Source organism: Pelodiscus sinensis, chromosome 3 (assembly GCF_049634645.1).
Source record: "Pelodiscus sinensis isolate JC-2024 chromosome 3, ASM4963464v1, whole genome shotgun sequence".
Classification (NCBI taxonomy): domain Eukaryota; kingdom Metazoa; phylum Chordata; order Testudines; family Trionychidae; genus Pelodiscus; species Pelodiscus sinensis.
The window spans coordinates 28,065,776-28,088,771 of record NC_134713.1 but is presented as its reverse complement, the minus strand read 5'-3'; the positions used below and the strand labels follow the sequence as shown (position 1 = coordinate 28,088,771).

Here is a 22,996-nt window from a genome sequence, read left to right as displayed (position 1 = left end):
CAGAGAGGGGATGGGGGGAAAATGAGGAAAAAGAAGGTAAAAAAGAAGAAAGAAATTGTCAGAGTGTCCATGCTAAATGAAGCTGATAGGAATACATAGTACTTACTCTAAGTACCCTTTGTTTGTTTTTTTTATGTCATTAGGATGTGGAATGTAGCAGGCCATCCAGCTAACGTCTTTGTTTAGACTTCTGTTGTAGGAATCAAACTTGTACATGAAATTATTAAGTTCTGTAGCTTCCCTGTCGAGCTGGATTTTGAAATCGGTTTGAAATAATACAGTGACTTTGAGATCCATTAATGAATTCCCAGGCAAGCTAAAATGTTCCCCAACAGGTTTCTGTGTGTTGCTTTTTTGGATATCTGATTTGTGTCCATTAATTCTTTCTTGTAGAGACTATCCAGCTTTTTTCCTCCTCTTCCCCTACATCTCCTCTCTGTTCTATTTATTTGAAAACTGGACCCCTTAAACTCCATTCATCTGAAGAAGTGGGTTGTACCCATGAAAGCTCATGATATCATCTACATTTTTGTTAGTCTCTTACATGCTGCAAGACTATTCATTGTTTTTTAAGTTTTTCCAGTTACAGACTAACATGGCTACCCTTCTGAAACTTTTGTATACAATTGTGTATACTTTATATGAACACTTGCATTATTTGTGTGCATGCTCACCTAGAAATAATCTCCTAACATATATCTACTTAAAGGTTATCTGTGTAGAGTGGGTGGGCGTTATAGTAGTAGATATTTATACAGAATCCCTGCACTCACATAGCACTTTACAGATTTTTTTGAAAGGCCAGGCCATTGTCTTACAGTCTGCATTAGGAAAATATATAAGAATATGAAGGTAATGACAAATAATGTACAGGCAGTCCCCGGGTTACATGGATCCGACTTACATCGGATCCCTACTTACAAATGGGGTGAGGCAACCCCGCACTAGCTGCTTCCCCCCAGCAGACCAGGGAGACGCGGAGTGGCTTTTCTCAGCAGACACCTCAGCTTGAGAATAAAGGACTGAGGGAAATGAGGTGTGGGAGAATAAAACTGAGCTCTGGAGAAATGTTTGGCTAGAGTTTCCCCTACAATATGTACCAGTTCCGACTTACATACAAATTCAACTTAAGAACAAACCTACAGTCCCTATCTTGTACGTAACCTGGGGACTGCCTGTACATTAGTTTGTACAAAGAATCTATAATAGTGAAGATAATCTCTGGACTTTGTATCTATAAATTCCCAGCATCCCTTTCTAGCAGACACAATCCTAAAACTTGCATCATAATACACATTGTGCTGTTCTTGAAGGACATAAGTTACCTGCAAGGATTATGCTAAAAGTGTGATGCTGCTTTTAAGATTTCAGAAGTGGAAAAGCATATCTGGCTGTTATTTATGATGTAATTGGTGTTTGAATTATAATAAATATACCATTGTAAGATCCTGAGACATCTGATCCACAGTCTTCTTTGTTGTTCTCCCAGTTAGTGACATCATAAACAAAGGAGATGAAAAATGTGTTAATAGCACTCATCATGATGCTTGCTTTGGCTGAAAAACTGGAAAGTCTGCAGCTTTGATTCTTTATGGAAATCATAGCGGCAAACCACATATATAGATACACTTCTCATCACTTATGTATTAAATAGGCCATTCGTATTTAGTCTATATGACTGCGGTTGCAAATGAAATATATCACAAGACTTGAACATCGTCTTATCATCCAAATCTCTGTAGTGTTGTGCCTTACTATCAAAGATTAATTCCTCTGTGTATCCTTTGGCTCTGTTGTGAGCTTCCAGTGGTAACATCATCTTCAGTTGTTTAAAAGGGAGCCTGCATTTCAGCTACAATGTTAACCTCCATCCACCACAGTTTCAGTTTTCCCTTTAACAGTTTTAATTTTTCTTTTTTTGACAGGTGATGGGGTTTTTAGCAGATAAGAAGCCAGAGCAAGGACAGAGAGTTTCAGGCATCCTGGTTAAAAGAAACTTTAACTATCACATCCTTTCTCCATGTGACCTCTCCAGTAAGTGAAAATGGCATACTGTCGTGTGCTCTGCAACTAATCTGAGTTTCCTGTTTTAAAGGCAAAAGATATGTAGGACTATATTTGATATATTATGTATCTACAATTTCTGTTTGATCAATAATTGGCTGACATAGATTTTTTAAATTTTATTTTAGCTCAGCATGGGGAAAATCTGCTTGATGTATGTTAAATACAGTAGTATAGGAATGTGTTTGACATTAAATACCTGTCAAAGACCATTCAAACTGACAAAGGAGACTTATCTTCTTTGGATGCAAGGAATGGTTCATAAATAGAAATCAACAGCAAACATTTACAATTTTCAGAACTTCTCAAGCCTGAATTTTCAGAAGGTCTAAAACAAGGGTGAGAACTACAAAGCTTAACTGCTCTGTTCATGTCAGTGAATGAAGTCTGTCATCTTCAACAGTTTCACTGTTTATTATGTTAGCAAAATCATCAGACTAACATGCTTACTTGTCATTGTTGGATTTAGAGGCAGCTATTAAGGCGGTGCAGTAGGGCAACTAGTTGTTATTGTTGGTTGCTGGAATCAAAAACAAGGAATTCAGATCCTTCCTCTGCCCCTGCCCAACAAGGAGGAGAGAGAAAAAAAATTATTCCCTCTGTGACAGGTTCTATCTGGAACTAGGGTACCACTAAGCCCCCTGACTCATCAGACTGGGTTTCCTTTCACATTTTATTGTTGTGACAAGCTGCCAAACCCTCCAGCCTGCACGTACACCAGCATACATACAGGGAGGGATGTACCCAGCTGCAGTTACATGCAGGTTCTGATCAGCCCCTGCATAGGAAGGCTACTGCTAAGCAAAATGCCATCTCCTTAGGCAAGCACCCCCTCTGGAGTATAAACCCAAAATTATACCATCTTGCGCTGCACAGGGAACTATATAGCGTAAGCTCATAAAATCTGTCCCCTCTCTCTCAGTGTGGAGAGGAATATGCAACAGCCTTTTTCCCCTGTGTTTTGATGCACACTGGTTTAAACCAAGCAAAAATAAGGTTAACTACAAAAGATAGATTGTAAGTGATTGTGAGAGTAAGCAGACAGAGCAAATTACGGTGCAACTAAAAAACTGCAAATTAAGCTTATATACTAAATACATGGGATATGAATAGCAGATTCTCACTCTAAGAGATGATACAAGCAGACTGCAGTTTCTTAAGTGGCAAGCTGCACTTGCTTTACAGCTTGGTACCCTGAGGTGTTCTATTCACAGGCTAAAAATCCCTGTAGCCTAGGTCCAGCACTTTCCCCAGTTCAGTCTTTGCTCCTCAGGTGTTTTCAGGAGTATTCTTGTGTGGGGAGTGATGAACCCCAGATGATGTCACTCTACACCTTTATTTGTAGACGGAGCTTGGTCCTGCCTTGAGGGCGGGGGGCTGGACTCGATGACCTCTCGAGGTCCCTTCCAGTCCTATTACTCTATGATTCTATGATTCTATGATATGTGGATTGAATGGGACAGTCAAGACAAAAGGACTTGTGGGAGACAGTGCATCTCTGCTGCATAATCTGCATCTAATGTGCCACATAAAATACAGGGCCTTGTCCATGCCTTAGTCACAGACACAATCCTCTTTTAAGATGCTACTGGGTTTTGCTTTGTTTATCTGTTTTTTGCCAATTGCACTTAACTTTTGGAATCAACAGTTGACTCCATTTCTTAGCAGTGAAAAATTTGTTTTTAGAAAGTGACTTTTAAAGGACTATCTTCCCTTTTTTTTTTTTTTTTTTAACTTCAGATTACACTGATTTGGCTATGAGCACCGTAACACAGACACAAGCTATTCCGTATTCTGGCTCTTTCAGTCTGCTTTATTACCAGCTACAGAGACTGACAGGTGGGTGTATTTGAGAAACGATGCTTTGAATAGGCTTGCCTGCCTCCCATTTGCTACAATTCTTCCTCACCGTTTACTTAGTTTTCTCTTGAGAAAAGAATCAGTCAACATTGAAGTCTGATTATTTTATGGAAAACAAATATAGAAGTAGATGTATTTAATAGTAAATATTTGTGTTAAAATAATGGAAAATGTATTTAAATCCCTCAGACTTCTTTGATTATCTCAACCTTTATTTTTGCTCTATCTGAATTCATGACTTAAATTCATAGTTTATTTGTGAGGAGGCTCTTCAGACCACCTTGCCATTTGCCTGGCTACCAGTACTTTTTACATGAGAAAATATTCTTACTATGTGTTGTCTAACACTTTTCACTGGCAGTGTAAATTGTGACCAGATAATTAACAAATTAATATTGACAATGAGGGAGAAGGGCCTCTGGCCAGAATAGGTAAAGAACAGGTTAAAGAATAGAGACAAGTTAGATGTATTCAAGTTGACAGGGCTTGATGAAATTCATCCAAGATTACTTAAAGAACTAGCCAAACTAATCTCTGAACCATTAGTCATTTTCTTTGAGAACTCATAGAGGATGGTAGAAGTCCAAGAGTACTCGAGAACACAGTAGCTTTACAGAAAAAGGAAAACCCAAAGCTGACGGGATTTGCACTGGGATCTCCCAACTCTTACTTGAGTGTTCTAGGTAGTGGGGTATGGAATACTTTGATAAGGCACTCCCACAACCTCTCCCGTTAAAGCTATTCCACTATGAATAATTAATGAAAGGTCATTGGAGAGGTCATCAGGTGGGAAGGAAAGTGAGAGAATGATCTAACCACCAGGATACAGAGTCACTCATCTGGGAGGTGGGAGCCGCAGAATGTAGTTCCCTTGCTGCAATGACTTTTTAATTATTTATCCACAATGGAACTGTTTCAACAGGAGAGACTGAGGTAACCCCACACCGGAATATCCTATAGCCCACTGATTAGGGAACACCCCATTGGTGGAGGAGGGACTTTGAACCATTTATAAGGGAGGTGACATCATCATACATAACTTTCTTTGTGAATTTAGCCCTAAGTTGTTGTTTTTATATACTGGTGTGCTTTAGTTAATGCATTGCATTATTAAAATATATCAATAAAACAGCTAATATGTCCAGTGTTGCAAAGTAAAAGGGCAATAAATTGTCATTAAGGGGATTGGGAGTATGTGTTTGAGGAGGAAGAAATGGATTTCATATATATGGCCATCATACTCTCTAAGGATATGTCTACACTAGAAAGTTAATTCGAACTAACGGACGTTAGTTCGAATTAACTTTGATAGGCGCTACACTAGCGCTCTGCTAGTTCGAACTTAATTCGAACTAGCGGAGTGCTTAGTTCAAACTAGGTAAACTTCATTGTACGAGGACTAAGCCTAGTTCGAACTTACTAGTTCGAATTAAGGGCTGTGTAGCCCCTTAATTCGAACTAGTGGGAGGCTAGCCCTCCCCAGCTTTCCCTGGTGGCCACTCTGGCCAACACCAGGGAAACTCTATTGCACCCCTCCCGGACCCGGACCCCTTAAAGGGGCACGGCCTGGCTACGGTGCCCGTGCCAGGTGCAAGCCTGCCAGCACCCAGCCAGCAGACCCTGCACCTGGCACGGCACAGAGCCACCTACCCGATGCCCCCCAGCCCTCCCCTCTTCCCGGGACCAGGCTGGCGGCTCCCAGGAGCTTGCCCAGGACCGCAAGAGACGGGCACCCGCCTGGTCCAGTGCAGACATCGTGGACCTCGTCCACGACCTCCACACTAGGCACGGGAAAGTGGCCGTCTATGGCAGGAGAGCTGCCAGCCTGGCCGCCCAGGAGCAGGTTTGCATGAAAATCAAGGTGGTCCACTGAGACCCCCAACCCTGAGCCCTGAGCTTAGAATGGCCGTCCTGGGTCAGACCAAAGGTCCATCTAGCCCAGTAGCCTGTCTGCCGACAGCGGCCAACCCTAGGGACCCTGGAGGGGATGGACCAAAGAGAGTGACCAAGCCATTTGTCTCGTGCCATCCCCCTCCAGCCTTCCACAAACTTCGGGCAGTGACACCACTCCTACCCCCTGGCTAATACCACTCCATGGACCCAACCTCCATCACTTTATCTCACTTCTCTTTAAACTCTGTTCTAGTTGTAGCCTTCACAGCCTCCTGCAGCAAGGAGTTCCACAGGTTGACTATTTGCTTTGTGAAGAACAACTTTCTGTTGTTAGTTTGAAGCCTGCTACCCATTCCTTTCCTTTGGTGTCCTCTAGTCCTTCTATTATGGGAACTAATGAAGAACTTTCTGGATGCACCCTCTCCACCCCACTCGTGCTTTTATAGACCTCTATCATATCCCCCCTCCATCTCCTCTTTTCTAAGCTGAACAGTCCCAGTCTCTTTAGCCTCTCTTCATATGGGACCTGTTCCAAACCCCTCATCATTGTAGTTGCCCTCCCCCTGCCACCCTCTCTCTTCCCCTCTCCCACCTCCTTTTCCCAGTCTCCCCCAGTTTTGTTCAATAAAGAGAGATTCTATTTTTGAACACAATTGTCCTTTATTTTGTACATCAGGAAGGGGGACTAGAGAGGGGTAAGTGGAAGGAGGTGAGGGAGGAATGGGGTACGAGCCCCCGATGGGGAGGACTGGGCTGGCTCTGCGGGCTTCTGGGGGTGGAAGCTCTCCTGCAGCCCCCCAATTGCAGCCTCTCCCCAGATGGCAGCCTGCAGCAAGTGCAGCCGGTGCCGAGTGCTGTGATGTGTCCAGTGTGGGTACTCCGGGCAATCCAAGCCAGGACTGTTTTGCAAGCGGGGAACCCCTGAGAACTGTCTGTCCGGGGTGGGGGTCGGGTCCCTTTAAGCACAGCCCTCGGCTAGCTTGAGACAGCAGCTCCATGCTCTAAGTCCTCATCTGATGCCCTGCCGGCACTGCTTCCAGCCATCCTTAGCCCCGGTTCAGGGTCCACTCTGTGTGGACATGCTAGTTCGAATTAGCAAAACACTAATTTGAACTAGTTTTTTAGTCTGGATGCGTTAGTTCGAATTAACTAATTCGAACTAAGTTAGTTCGAATTAGTGCTGTAGTGTAGACATACCCTTAGATAGAAGGGTTTTTAATCCTTCAGTCTTTGTTTAAAAGAGATGCATTTTCTCAAGCAAGTATAGGTACTCTGCTTTATAGTAATTGTTGCTATATAATTTGTTCTTATTAACCAGTTTTTGCCACATTGTAGGTGATGTAGAGGAAATTGAAATCCAGCAAAAACCAGCCTTGAAGGTTTTCAAAAATATTACTGTGATCCAGGAACCCGGCATGGTGGTACTTGAGGTAAGTGTGAAAAGAGGGAAAAGGAAGTATTCCTTTCCCTCTTTTGTAGAAACCACTGTCAAAGGCAGTGGCTTTGTTGCTGAGTTAAATGTAGACCCATCAAACTGTGCTGGATTTTGAGTTAAAGGTGTAAGGTCACTGGTAGAGTTTCCTTGGGTGGTCATCCATCTCTTATGTGTGTCATTTTATGTATCCATTTTAAATGCTATTTCACCTCTTCACTGTAGTTAGATAGATATGCCTGGAGGTTTAGTGTGTAAGCATCATGCTTTTGCAATAGTATTAGTCAGAAACTTTAACAACACCTTTCTGTGTAGGCACTTGTCTGTCAGTGCTAATCATTAACTAACACCGTAGAAGTGCTTTAAAAATAATAGTGCAGTTATATAGTGGTCCAAATTTTGGGTCCTGTGCCATTTTCTCCAAGGCAAATGTATAGTAGTTCATTTCCTGAAGAACCATCTCGCATCACTTGGTAGTAATTCCTTTAGTGTGTCCACAGAGAGTGAAAATGTAGGAGAGATAGAGCTTCAGGAATCTGAGAACGTGTTGTGGAATGGAGAACTTCTAGGTGTCTCCATTTTAAATTCAAAAAATGATTTTTATTTTAAAATTAGTGTAGTGCAAAATGTATCCAAAGCTATTTCAGAAAAAATAGGTACAGAGTTAAGATTTTCATGACATTTTTATGTTGTCATTTATTTCGTCCAGATTATGCCATTACCAGAGTGTAATCTTAATATTATTGTTTTCCAGTGGGTGGCAAATCCTGCTAATGATATGTATGCAGACACTGTAACAACAGTGATCCTGGAAGTTCAGTCAAATCCCAAAATACAGAAAGGTATTAAATGTATTGTGTGCATTTAATTGTGGCATAGTCCTTAGTGACTCTGTTGTGAAGACTCTTACCAGACTTTTTACACTATAATACATCTGTTTTCATTCTAAAGCAAAATGCTTATTAGCAGCAAACAGTCTTGCTGTTGAAAAGCAAAACTGTGATTTGGTTTATATCGCTGGTTAGTTGGATTCTTTTATATACAAATGGCAATTTGTGTTTTAATATTAGGAAAAAAATAGAACCATATTGTTACAGAACAGATTATGTGATTTACATGTACAAATCTAAAAGAACGCAAAATTTAACATGGTGATTTGCAGTACTACAAAAAAGGAAGTTACTCACCCTGTGAAGTAACGATTGTTCTTCGAGATGTGCCCCGTGGGTGCTCCACTCTGGGTGCTCCACTCTAGGTGTCGGGTCCCGTCCCGGCGCCGCGGCTCGGAGACTTTTCATAGCTGTGCTCCGCCGGCTCGCGCATGTGTGGTTCAGCAGGACAGCGTTCGCGCCTTTGATCAGCCGCGCGCGAGCCGGCAACCGTCAGTTCCTCTCACCCACTCATCTGAAAGACAAATTAAGAGAAAATTCTGGAGCGGGGAGGAAGGGTGGGTCGTGGAGCACCCATGGGGCACATCTCGAAGAACAATCGTTACTTCACAGGGTGAGTAACTTCCTTTTCTTCTTCGAGTGGCCCCGTGGGTGTTCCACTCTAGGTGACTCCGGAGCAGTCCACGGAACAGAATCAGAGCACTCCGGAATCAAGACTACCGGCACGATTCAGTACCGCTGTAGCCACAGAAAAATCTGAAGCAAGCTGATCGACTATAGCGTAGTGCTTCATAAAAGTCACATTAGAAGACCATGTTGCCGCTCTGCAAATGTCACGAAAAGACACTCCATTGAGGAAGGCCGTAGTAGTAGCCACTGCCCTAGTTGAATGAGCTTTTGGAAGGGAAGGGAGAGGCTTCCCCCGTAAGGAATGGCACATGGATATACATGAAACTATTAGTTTCGAGATACGCTGAGAAGTTAGTGGTTGCCCTTTTGAATGTCGCGCTAATGATACTAGCAAACGGTCTGTTTTCCTAAAATCCCGTGTTCTGTCAATGTAAAACGCTAAGGATCTTCTCACATCCAGCGTATGCAACTGTGCTGCTTGTGTTGAGGTATGGGGTTTCGGAAAGAAACATGGCAAAACCACTGGCTCATTTATGTGGAATTCAGAGGAAACCTTTGGAATAAACGCCGGATGGGTCCTCAGTGTCACCGATTCCTTCGAAAAAACAGTATAGGGTGGTGAGGCCATAAAAGCTGCTATCTCACTCATCCTGCGAGCCGAATTAATGGCTAGGAGGAATATCAGTTTGATAGTAAGTAGGTGTAATGACACTGTAGCTAAGGGCCCGAAGGGGGGACGAGTCAGAGTTTGAAGGACTAGATCCAAATTCCATAAGGGTGGGAGGAGGCCTCCGCGGGGGATGGAGATTCGAGAGCCCCTTCAGAAATCTTTTTGTAGTAGGGTGCGCGAACAAGGAAAAATCGCCATCCCTGTGGTGGAAGGCATTGATTGCTGCCAAGTGCACTCGTAGAGATGCAAGAGCCAGGCCATTGTCATGTAGCTGCAAGAGGTATTCCAATATACAAGGTAGGGTTGCAAAACGCGAGTCCACATTGTTGTCTGTACACCATGCTTGGAACTTCGACCACTTAGCCGCATAAGTGGTTCGTGTGGATTCTTTTCGACTATGCATCAGCACTTGCTTGACTCGCTGAGAACATGATTGTTCGGAGTCGGTGAACCAGCAAGCATCCATGCGGTGAGGTGCAGAACTTCGGGTCTTGGGTGCCTGAGGGATCCGTTGCCCTGGGTCAACAGATTCGGAGGAGAAGGCAGAGGATACGGCGCTCTCACTGACATCTGGTGGAGCATTGAGAACCAAGGCTGACGAGCCCATGCCGGTGCTAGGAGGATTACCCGGGCCTCGTCTATGTTGATCTTTTCCAGAACCCTGGGAATTAACACTACCGGGGGAAAGGCGTATAGTAACGATGTCCCCCAGTGGAGAAGAAAGGCATCCCCCAGGGAGTGGCGTCCTATTCCGGCTCTTGAACAATAAGTGGGACATTTCGAATTGAGTTCTGTCGCGAACATATCTATTGTTGGAAATCCCCATCGAGCGAAAACACGAGTCAGCACGTCCGTGCGTACCTCCCATTCGTGGTCGTGAGGAAAACGCCTGCTGAGAGAGTCTGCTATTAAGTTGTCGATGCCTGGAAAGTAGGATGCTGTGAGAACGGTGTTGTTGGCGATACACCAATTCCATAAACGAGTGCTCTCTGCACAAAGAGAATGGGATCGGACACCCCCTTGTTTGTTGATATAAAACATAGTCGCCATGTCCGTTAGAATCCTGGTCGTTGTATTCTGAATGTGGACTTGGAAATGTTTGCAAGCATGTCGTACCACTCTTAACTCGAGCACATTGATATGTAGTAGCATCTCTTGTGTCGACCAACGTCCCTGAACCGTGAGATTGCCCATGTGAGCTCCCCAACCTGTAAGAGAGTTATCTGTAATAATTTGTGTTGTGGGTTATGGGCGATGAAATGGAACGCCCGTGAGAAGATTGGCCGGGTTGACCCATCACTGTAGGGAATCCCGGAGATACTGTGGCACCACTACCGGCCTGTGGACAGTGTGCTTTGACGGGATGTAAACCGTGGCTAACCAATGCTGGAAGCAACGAAAACGTAACCTTGCGTTGCGCACTACAATGGTTGCGGCAGCCATGTGTCCCAACAGCTGTAGACAGACACGTGTGGGAATTGTTGGAGCATGCACCACGGTGTGTACCAGCTCTTTGATTGCCGTAAAACGTTCCACTGGTAAATATGCTCGCGCTGCAGTTGAATTGAGTCGCGCACCTATGAACATGAGGTTTTGGGAGGGAACTAACGATGACTTCTTTGAGTTTATGAGGAGGCCCAGAGCCGCAAATTCGTCAGATACTGTCCGGACCATGTGACATGTTTCCATATATGTCGTACCACTGAGGAGACAATCGTCTAAGTAAGGAAATATTGTCACCCCCAGTCTGCGTAAATGGGCCGCGACCACCGCTAATGTTTTGGTGAAAACTCTGGGAGCACATGCTAGACCAAATGGTAGGACCTTGTACTGATAATGCTCGCTCCCCAACTGGAAACGAAGAAAACGCCTGTGCGCCACGTGAATCTCTACGTGGAAGTAGGCGTCCTGCAAGTCGAGGACTGCAAACCAATCCTTTTTGTTCAACAACGGAATAATGGTTGAGGTTAAGGTTACCATCTTGAAACGGTGCTTTCGAAGGTACCGGTTTAGCTTTTGAAGGTCTAGAATGGGTCTCCAACCTCCCGACTTCTTTGGTGTGAGAAAATATCGGGAGTAAAACCCCTTTCCCCAGACCTGTTTGGGAACTCCCTCTATCGCTCTGATGGCGAGCAAGTGTTGAACTTCCTGTTTCAACAGTTTCTCGTGAGAGGGGTCCCTGAAAAGGGACGGGGGAGGGGGAGTGGTAGGGGGAATAGAGAGAAAGGGGATGGAGAGGCCGGACCGAACTACTTCTAGCACCCATCTGTCCGTGGTGATTGCAGACCACTGGTGAGAAAATGAGTGAAGACGATGGTGAAAAAGATGATGATTTTCCGTGTTGATTAAAGGCAGTTGGCTTGCATCCTCGACAAACAAGTCAAATTTGCTGCTTAGTCGACGACTGATTAGCCGAACGGTTCTGTTGTGGCCGCTTGCGCTGAGGGCGCTGTCTAGGACGCTGGTTGTCGAAGGGACGTGTCTGTTGTCTAGAAAAATTGAAATCGTATCTCCGTTGGTAAGGGAAATAACGTCTCCGTTTGAAGGAAGGTGTGTACATCCCAAGCGTACGTAGAGTTGTATGTGAATCTTTCCCCGAATGGAGGACCTCATCAGTGTTTGCCACAAAGAGTTTAAGTTTGTCAAACGATAGATCCTCAACCTTATTTTGCAACTCCTTTGGAGCCCCTGCTGATGAAAGCCAAGATGATCTCCTCATGGCTATACCTGTAGCAGCGGCTCAAGCTGCTGTGTCAGCCACATCCATGGCAATATGTAGTGCAGTACTACATGATGCGTACCCTTCTTGAACTATTGCTTTCAGGAGTGGCTTCTTGCTATCTGGAAGATGGTGCAGCAGCTCTGTTAACTTCGAATAATTATCGAAATTATGATTCGATAGATGGGCTGAGTAGTTTGCAATTCGTAACAACAACGTGGCTGAGGAGTAGACTTTCCTGCCAAAAATATCTAATTTTTTATTGTCCTTGTCTGGAAGAGTATTTCTGTACTGTGGCGCCTTATTCCTACGTTGAGCTGCGTCTACTACCAACGAGTTAGGTTGGGGGTGATTGAATAAAAAGTCCAAGCCTTTCGCCGGAACAAAATATTTCTTGTCAGCCTTTTTACTCGTAGGGGTAACCGATGTTGGGGTTTGCCATATCTCATCCGCCACTTCCATTATCGCGTCATCGATTGGTAATGCAATCTTTGCACATTGTTGTGGACGGAGGTTTTTCAAGAGGCGGTGTTTCTTAACCGGAACATCCGCCAGCTGTATTTCCTGCGTGCCTGCCACTCGTTTGAAGAGATCCTGAAAGTGTTTCAGATCATCCAGTGGGGAGATGTCAATCGGGCATATCGCCTCATTCGGGGAAGACGAGGAACAGTCTGCTGGACGAGTCTCCGGCTTAGGATCTTCTGTTTCAGACAACTGTCCCTCTTCCGGTTCAGACTGGTCTAGCTGGATCGTTGGACTCTTAGCCGGAGAAGGTGAACGTAATGGCTGTGATCGGTGAGGTAAGTATTTTGGGCTATGTCTAGACTGCAGGCTTCTTTCGAAAGAGGCTCTTTCGAAAGCATCTTTCGAAAGAGCCTCTTTCGAAAGAGAGCGTCTAGACTGCACGGAGAAATTTCGAAAAAGCGGCTTGCTTTTTCAAAAGAAAGCATCCAGTGAGTCTGGATGCTCTCTTTCGAAGACGCCCTATTTACATTGAAGAACGCCTTCTTTCGAAAGAGGAACTTTCGAAAGAAGGCGTTCTTCCTCATAAATTGAGGTTTACCGCCATCGAAAGAAAAGCCGCGTTCTTTCGAATTAATTTCGAAAGAACGCGGCTTGAGTCTGGACGCAGGGGAAGTTTTTTCGGGAAAAGGCTACTTTTCCCGAAAAAAACCCTGAGTCTGGACACAGCCTTGCTGTCGGTGATTGGCGGACGCAGGAAGATCCCCTGCATGATGATGGAGTATAGTCACGCTGGGGACAATCATAATATGATCTATGATAGCGGTCATAATAGCGCTCGGACTGCAACGGGGAGGAGTGCCGAGAGGAGCGTGCACTACCATGATGGACATAATAGACGCGACATGGAGAGCGTCTAACAGACCTGTACCTCGAAAATCGGGAGGGTGAATGGGATCGTGAACGGGACCGATGTGTGTCTAAGCACACTGCATCCCTATAGTCATGCCGGCTGTGCATAACCCGTGAAGGAGACACGTAAGCACGATAGCGATCATGTCTTCCTGGTGAAACAGCTGGAGAAAGGGACCTGTTCCTATAATGGGTCTTGGATAATGACTTTCTAGGTGTAGAAGTCCTATCCATCCCCAGACGCATGGGGGAGCCAGGCACCGAATGAAAGTGAAGCGGTGCTGGAGAAATCAGCTGTTGCGGTATGTCGTCCGGTGCCAAGGTTGACGACGGTGCCATGCCTGAAGCATCCACACGTTCTGGTTCAGATGCCGGTGCTGGAAGGGGCGGTGTCGACGCCGGGGCAGGCAGGATAGGCACCGATGCATTAGGTGCTGCTGAAGCTGGTGCGGAGAGGCTGGTCAGTTGCGGCACCGGCGTGTCTGTCAGTTTCAGGGAGCGCGCTGCTGAAGCCGGTGCAGACTTGCCGGCCAGCTGCGGCGCCGCTCCCGATGTCGGCACTGAAGCCGATCTCCCTCTGGGCGGTGGGGGTTCTCCCCTACCAGCCCCAGACCCCCCGGGGGTCACCTTGGAAGCTCCTGCCGACGTTGTGGCTGCCGCAGGGAGAGAGTGCGTCGGGGATGGCTTTGCTGTCTTGGAGAGAGCCGATCCCGGAGAAGCCGCTCTCCTCTTATGCCCCGAGGTTTTTGTGGTCGCAGGAGGGATCGGATCAGGCTGCAATGCCTTGTCAAACATTAACATTCTGACTTTCATCTCCCGCTCCCTCCGGGCTCTTGAGGTTAATTTTCTACAATGGTTGCACTTGTCAGGGACATGAGTTTCCCCCAGGCACCTGATACAAGTGTCATGGCCGTCAGCCGTTGGCATGGCTTCATGGCACTTTAAGCATTTTTTGAACCCAGTTGAGCCAGGCATTGTCACCACAGTTAAGGAATGCCTGTGTAATCCCTGTATGGGTAGTCAATTTCACCAGCTTGGGTGCGGCGGCTTTCACCGAAGTCTGAGAGAGAACTCTTTTTTTTTTTTTTTTTTCTACAGAGAAACAAGAAAAAGGAACACGACTAACACGAAACTTTAACTAACTCTAACTATTTACAGTAGAGAACTATCTAAAACCATCAGTAAAGAGAGATCAGGGAGCTCCGACCGCGACCTGAGACGGTTGAGAGGAACTGACGGTTGCCGGCTTGCACGCGGCTGATCAAAGGCGCGAACGCTATCCTGCTGAACCACGCATGCGCGAGCCGGCGGAGCACGGCTATGAAAAGTCTCCGAGCTGCGGCGCCAGGACGGGACCCGACACCTAGAGTGGAGCACCCAGAGTGGAGCACCCACGGGGCCACTCGAAGAAGAATATTTATTTTGGTCTCTTATTTGAAAGTCCTCTTTAGTAGTGGACTGCGTCATGAGTAGGGATGTTAACATGTAGTCGACTACATGATTAACCAATAAGCTTTGAGTCAGCCAGGAACATGACAATTTCCTGAAGGACAGATTGCTGTGGGACATAACAAGAACCAGTTCAAGGTTTTGATGGCACTTGTAGAGGAGTTGCAAATGGTGGAACGCTGCTTCTGAGCCCAAGAAACAAGCAGTGACTGGTGGGATTGTAGTTGAAATGCGCAAAGGTCAAAAGGCGGTGCATCTCCCACCCCCACCATAAACAAGAGCTAGCTGCACTCCTCTGGCTGCATCACTCAGGGGAGGAGGGGAACCATCCTGCACTCACTTGCAGAAAGTAGAACAATGCGGCTGGAGGAGCAGAGCGAGCTGGGGCCCTTGCTCCACTTGCCCCATCCCTGCCAGTGAGTTCAGGGCCGGGGGCCTCTTCTCAGCCCCGCTAGTCCCGTGGGCCGCATTGTTTGGGAGAGGAGAAGGGGGAAGCAAGGATGGAGAGAGGGAGGGCATGCGGTAGAGCCGGGTTGTCCTGGAGCTGGGGAGTGGGTCACATGGCCAGTGGTCCTTCCTGTCCCTCTTCACCAGTGGATGGGATCACCTCATAATGAAGGCTTGGGATGATGAGCAGTGACCGTTGAACTTTTGGATGTGCAAGTCAAGGTTCCCAGATCTGTGGGTTAAGTTTACCTCAGCCCTCCAGTGAGGGAACACCAAAATGAGAGCTGCACTGATGGTGAAGCAGCTAAAAGTGATTATGCTGTAGAATCTTACAACAGTGGATTGTTACTGGTTAGTGGGAAATCATTTTGCAGTTGAAAAATCCATTGTTGAGGCTGTTGTCATGTCTTATCTTTCCTGCTATGCGGGACTGTGACTCTTGACAATGTGCAGGACATAGTGGGGGGATTTGTAGCAGTGGGTTCCTGAAGTGTGGTGAAGCAATAGACTGCATGCATATCCCTGTTTTGGCAGCAGGCTGCCTTACTACAGAGTGCATCAGGTCTGTTCAGAAAGCTACAAGCAGGAATTTTCTTCTTTACTGGTGGATTACCATTTGTAACGTTGAAATGCCAGTAGCAGTCTTGGAGGATCCAGCCTACACTTACTCCCTGACTCATGAACCTGTACACTGGCCACCTCGACAGTGCCAAGGAAAGGTTTAGCTATGGGCTCAGCAGGTGCAGAATGACAGTTGAATGCAATCTTGGTAGATTTAAGGGACTCTGGTATTGTTCATTCACAAGATTGGATTTCAGTAGAAAAAACATGTCAATGGTTAGAGTGGTCTGTTTTATGAAGCAAATGGAGAAAAATTGCCAAAACAGCAGGAGGCAGAGGTAGAGCTCCTATTAAGAGCAGGTTGGATAGACATCTATCAGGGATGATCTGGACAGTGCTTGGTCCTGCCATGACAGCAGGGAACTGGACTCAATGACCACTTGAGGTCCCTCCAGTTCTAGTGTTCTGTGATTCTGTCAACTGAGTTTGAACAGCCAGGATTATCGGAAGAGTTCAGTGCAGCCCTCTATAGTTCAAGAAGAACATTTAACAGTGAGCCACAGTTATATGCTGTGGGGTACTCTGGTTTGCCTGGATTGGTTTACGGGCCTGTTAGAAATGGTATGGTGCTTGCTGAAAGTCACCCATCCAATGAGTTGTGTCATGCTGTAGGGGTAATAAGTGGGTTCTTTCAGAACTGCTAGGCACTCTACATCATATGCTGTGAATTAATAAAAAAATATTTATTTTCCAAATACATTTTTTTCGGTAACAAAACTAGCGCAACCTCCCCCCCTGCAATTTTAAAGCAAATACATTAAAAATATTTAACATATTAACAGAACTGAACTTCCCCCTTGTTAAGAACATTCATGTCCCCTCCCCCCACCCCCCCTCGAGCGTGGAGGGGTAGGGTTAGGGAGTAGAGATGTAATTAAAAAAAAACACTAACTATGTAAACGATTGAAATTCAATTCTACAGAAGAAAAATCTAATCTGCAAACTTTTACAACCTCTACAGCACCTTTTACAAACTCATCACTATATGCACCAATGTCATATAATACTACATTTTCACTTACTCTTCATTAAACTCATTTCCCATCTAACTGCTCTGTGTCTGTATCTGCACTGTCTTTGTGGCAAGAAGATCCTTGTGCCCTGCTAGTGACACAGGCTACACAATACTGCTGAAATATGCATAGAGGATCTGTCAAGACATATGCTCACTTCTTTTCTTTGATCTACAAACACATACAAGGGTCAAGGAAAGAGAGGCTCATATATACTCTAGTAAGGCGTAGTCCCTAAAATTGTATCATACCACAATCACAGCTCTTCCAAGCTACTCCAATTCCTCTATCATTCAATGCAACTACACCTAATACAGTGAATGCAGCTGGAGTACATGTAGGTAATTCCCAGTGGTTAACTCTGTATTTCCTTGTTTTCACAAGTTTAAGTTTTGTTGCACTTCACATTCTGCATTAAAGAAGTTTTTGTCATTTAAGAGAGTGTAGTTTTGTCTTGTCCTATGAAACCAGAAAGCAAAACAGATTATAAACAGAAGTGAAACTCTTTTAATTTCCTAACAATAATATGTAAAAAGTAAACAAACTGCATAAATAGTGAAAACAGAAGTAAAAGATTAGACTTGTAAAACTCTTTTAATAACCTGCTTAATTTAATAATAGAAAGTACTCGTTTCAAATGTGGTCTTTAAGTTGTTCCTTTAAAATGCAACCTTTTTATTTCATGAAATTTTTTTACTTTCATTTATAAATTTCCAAAGAAAACTGTGTATACTTTTAGGAACTACATCATGTAAATTAACTATTTTGTAATTGTAGATATTTACAAAAGGAAGACATAATACAAGAAAATGTCCATGAAAATCTAATGCTGACTTCTTAATTTTTTTCAGCTGTTGTACATAAGATTCCCAAAAAAGTAGATATGGATGTATTTAGCAAAAGGATGGAGATCATGCTTCAGTAAGTTTGCTTGTTCTCGCTCTCTCTCTCGTGTGTGTGTGTGTGTGTGTGTGTCCTGCCTGATGACAGACTGACGTCATCAGGTCACTCAGCATCCCACCACCCCCTCTGTCCTCAGCAGCCTGGCTTCCTCCCTGGTGCCACAGGGTGGGAGCTGCATGCCCTCCTCCGTCCCAGGGGGACCAGGAGCCCCACATCCTGCCCCCTCCTGAGAGTACTGGAGCAACGAGGCTTCCCCGCTTTCTGGTGCTCCAGGGGCGTGGGAGCTGTGAGGTCTCCCCATCCCAGGGGGGCCGGAACCACGTGCCCTCCCTCCTCCCTGCAGTCCTAACCCCCTCACACATACCCTTGGCAGAGGCCCTGCACCCCTAGCCTGCTCACTCATACCCCCCTCACCAGAGATTTCCCTCTTTCACTACCCTCCCAAAACCCTGCCCCCTCACTCACCTCTTACATGGAGACCTTGCACCTCCAGCCTGCTCCTGCCCCCTCCCCTATAGGCAAACACTCTACCCCCAGAGAGAGGGGGGTTGGCAGGCATAGTGAGCAGATGGCACAGCCTTCTAGTATTACTCATAACTGAAAATGGTCAGTTACAAATATTATTTATTTGTCATGCAAATATGGTAATTTAGCATAATAACCACTAAATACATTGTCTATAAAGAAAGTCCTACAATTGGCTCATTTCATTGTTTGCATGTACTATACATCAAAAAGGCTCCAGAGGTTTATATGGGTTTCATTTCTGTGAAGCTCAATAATTTAAGTAAACCAAAGGATAAAAGGTAATCTACCCTGGAATCTCTTGACTGTTTTGGGATATTAATTTTTTTGAACCAGGGCTGTGATTTTTTTTTTTTTAAGAGAGGCTGAGATCTATTCTTTCTGTTATCTTCACTGAGAGCTGTTGGTACTCAGCACCTGAAAATCAAGCCTTCAATGAGACAGTTTGAGTAACCGCACCTGTATTCCACCCTTGGTGGTCCGCTGGAGGAATGCCCACTCAGGTCTCCTGTTGTTGCCTGTTTCTGGGAAGGGAGACATTTGTCCCTCTCCCTTCTGACTGGTGTTTTAAGGCTGCACAGTGGCCTGCCTGACATTGATATCCTCAGCAGTTTCCTTAAAGGCCAGCTACTGAGCTGTCTCCTTGAGGGCTGTGAACAGTGTATTGCCAGCAGTTACAAATTAACACATGAACCTTTCTAAGTTAGCATGTTTATTCTTAAGCTAAAAACATTACAGAGAGAAAACATAAAAACAATAAAAGCTCCTATACGCATGCTAAAAACTTACCGGAAGTCACCCGCCAGCCTTTGCAACTGTTTTGTAAGGATTGGGACCAGCTTGGACAGAAGGCCCTGTCTGCTGGATCAGAAAGAAGGCCCTTGATCTGTTTAGATACAGCTTTTTTGTCAAAAGCCCTTTCTTTGTCTGTTGGTCTCTGGGAAAGCCATTGTGAACCAGTATTTGCAAGACTCCCCAGGGAGTGGGACCATCTGGGCGATGTTCTTAAAGTAAGTAATTCACCTTAAGTCAACCTCCACTGATTTTGGCTCTTTAAGGAGGAACCCTGTCACTGGAATTGCATGCATATCTGGCCCATAGTGATACATCAACTTATTGCAATATATGATCCCCAGAGATATTGCATAGAATTGCAATGTCAATCACAATCACTTCTTACTAATATACTGTATTTTGAAAACCTGTAAAATATCTGTATTTTGGTAGACTTCCCTTGATATTTGTTCCATCTGTTCCTTCTATTCCATAGAAGCTGGGAGCTGCTCTCTGGGATTTTTGACCCTTACTAAGAGATTTCTTTCAGTAAAATTATTAAAGTTGTTTAAAAATCCACTTTAATAATAACTAAAGTCACTATTTGTCATCTATAATTTTAAAAATTAAGTGACCCAGTCACTGACTGAAACTAGAGGCTAACAGAATCTGTCTGTAAACAAAAGAAAGAAGAAGAAAAACTGATTTATTTGGCTCTTTTACAATGATGGGGCTTTGTTTTAGGGACATGTTTGGAGAGGACTGTGTTAGTGCAAAAGATGGCTCTGTTCTAAGTATCACAGTGGATGGAAAGACTGCAAATATTTCATTGGACACACGGGTATGTATAGTTAAATTCATTTATATTAGCCTTGAATTGTGCTATGGGAGTGGATAGGCAAAAAGAGACAAAATATCTGCCTCTGGAGGGGCTCTAAAAAGTCTGATATGTAATGATAACATTTCCTGGAATTTTGTGTACCACATACTAGGGGGCATATTTTGGTATGCAGCATCACAACAAATTAATGCTATTCAGAAATCTGTCAGTGAAAAAACAGCCATCTGATTCTTCTGCTTTAGAAAAAAAAAAACTTTCATTATTTTTCTTTGTAGCAACCATACTTGTTATAAGTAAAATTGCAATTAAATAAAAATGTAATTACAGTTGACTTCCAATAATCCGGCACCTTTGGCACCTAGGTGGTGCTGGATTATCGGATATACCGGAGTATCGGGAGGTACTCCGGTGGGGGGCTGTCAGTTTCAGCAGCGGCGGACTTGGGGAAGGCGGCTGAAACTGACGAGCGGCGGAGCAGAGCAGCTGGGGTGCTGCTGGGTTGGTCCCGCAGCGCTGCCCCTCACCCGCCTGCTCGGTGATAACTACTGCAGTCTGGGGTGTGGGGAGCACGCTCCCCTCCCGGAAACTCTTCGCGGTGGCGTGGAGCTTCCCCCACCTTCCTGCAAAACAGCAGAGGGTTCGCCCCTCGCTGCGCTGTTCCCCGCCAGCAGCTCCAATTGTCCAGCTGGCCGGAGCACTTACAGGTTCCAGTTGGTGCCGGACTATTGGGAGTGCCGGACCACTGGATGCTGGACAATTGGAGTTTTACTGTAAATAAAAATGTATAAAAACAGTAGGGATGGTATAGGTAGAATAAATAATATAATTTACTGATTTATAACTTTTATATTCTTTTTTTAAAGATAGTCTCAAAGCTGAGTAAAGGCAAACAGTCATCCAATAGGAAATGTGCCAACCTAGTCAGATTTGCCCATCTTGATCCTTGAGTAACTAAATCCAAAATCAGCTGTGACCACAAAGATCTCTTGAATTAAGGAGTAAAGCTGAAACGTACTGAAATTTGGTTTTAGGAAGATGATGTGCACCTGATGATTAGAACAATGTGGTGGTGAAATAAATGGTTAATATCCTCCAGTATTGTAATCTAGGTGAATTGGCAAATTTCAAATATAAATCTATATTTTGCTGTTCAATAAAAAATATTATTTGCACACCTGACATAAAGAAGCACTGGATTTTATTTTGAAAGTCCAGACGATAAGGAGTGGGTTAAAATTGAATTATTTAAAGCAGAGGTATTGATTAATACTCTATATTGGCTTCTAAAATAACTTAGTACAGTGTAGATGAGGTCACAGATGAATTTGGGATGCCACTTGATGGACTAGGACTTGATTTTGAACCAAACCTAGTTCACAAAATTAGATTTACTATTCAATCATTCCAAAATTAATAACTAATTAAGCTTAAATTTTTATCTAGTTGTGTTTAGGGATGTAAGAGTGTAGCCATTTAAATGGCTCATGCTTATCAATTACTGTAATGGTTACATGTTGATTCCCAGTCCCACACATGGGGAGCCGATTGCCACCCTGTCCTATTGGCTTTTTATCAGACCCCGCAGCACTGGGCTGGCAGCTGGTTCCCCAGGAGTGAGCTGGGAGCCAGGGCCGGACTAAGGGGTGGGCGAGCTGGGCAGCTGCCTGGAGCGCCAACCGATGGGGGATGCCTGATGGCAGCTGTAAGGGGCGCACGGCGCCCCTTATAGCTGCCATCAGGCGCCACACGCCCAGCTCCCAGTGGGCTGCAGTGGCTTCCCGGGGCGGGGGCAGCGTTAACTCCCGCAGTGCCCTTCCTCCCGCAGCCACGGGGCCCTGCACGGCCAGGTGCAGGCGGCCCCGGGCTGCGCACCAGCAGTGGTGGCTGGGCAGCGCATGCACCGTGTGCCCGCCCGCGCACCCCGAGGGCGGGCTCACGCATGCGCCATGCTCCCAGAGGTAGGCCCGTGTGCCCTGGAGGCAGGCTCATGCATACACTGTGCGCCCGGAGGCGGTCCCGCGCGCCCAGGAACAGGCTCGCGCATGTGCCGTGCACCTAGAGCCGGGTCCGCACGCCCTGGCAGGGCAGGCTCACGCATGCGCCCGGGGCGGCGCCGCCTGCCCGGGGTCCAGGGTGCCAAAATGGCTCGGGCCAGCCCTGCTGGGAGCCGGTATACCAGACACATCAAATAGCTGTCTGGCAGGCTGCATGCGGCCTGATTGAAGTTTTTTGAGGCTTGCTGCTACATTTTTATAAAAGTATAAAGTGCAACCTGCTGGCTGCTCTGAGCACGTGGTCAAATACAGATCACAGCTGGTCAGCCACTCTGCACACAGCACCCAGCACGTGTTCATGGCTGGCCTGCCGCTTGGCACTCCAGCACGTGCTCACAGCCAGCTGGCCCCTCTGCGCGCAGTATCAAGCGCCTGCTTACAGCCGGCCACTCCAGCACCTGGACGAAGAAATGTGGTGGCAGCGGCGATGGCAGCACCGGGACCCAGGCATGAGGTTGGGGGGGGTTAGGTTGGGGGGCGCTGGGGGTGCCTGGCTCTGGGAGAGGGGTGAGACATTGGGTTAGAACGGGGGTGGGGCCGGAAGTGCCTGACTCTAGGGGAGCAGAGGGGGATATCTTGCTAATATTTTATTATTTATTTATTTATTCACAAATAAAATCACAAAATGTATTGTATTAATTTTATATCAATAAATATGTCCTTTTTTGCAGTCGCATGAATAATTATGTTTATGCAAGATCTCAAATTTTTAGAATCCTGTTATATTTGATCAACCACTGTCTATTCTTGTTCTTATTTCAACAAGTTAGTATCATAAAAAATTTAAAAGTACCTTAAATTTATATTTAAATTTTAATATATATATGAGCAAATAAC

At 45.3% G+C, this 22,996-nt stretch overlaps 1 protein-coding gene across 1 annotated transcript in view; it reads left to right on the top strand.

Annotated features, from left to right (window-relative positions):
• The window catches only part of CPSF3 (cleavage and polyadenylation specific factor 3), a 47,188-nt gene that overhangs the window by 22,472 nt on the left and 1,720 nt on the right, over positions 1–22,996 (top strand). Inside the window, exons 12-17 of the mRNA XM_075923515.1 lie at positions 1,926–2,034; positions 3,805–3,903; positions 7,153–7,247; positions 8,004–8,091; positions 17,914–17,983; positions 20,009–20,105. Coding sequence (XP_075779630.1) covers positions 1,926–2,034; positions 3,805–3,903; positions 7,153–7,247; positions 8,004–8,091; positions 17,914–17,983; positions 20,009–20,105 — 558 coding nt within the window. The remainder of the gene's footprint in view (positions 1–1,925; positions 2,035–3,804; positions 3,904–7,152; positions 7,248–8,003; positions 8,092–17,913; positions 17,984–20,008; positions 20,106–22,996) is intronic.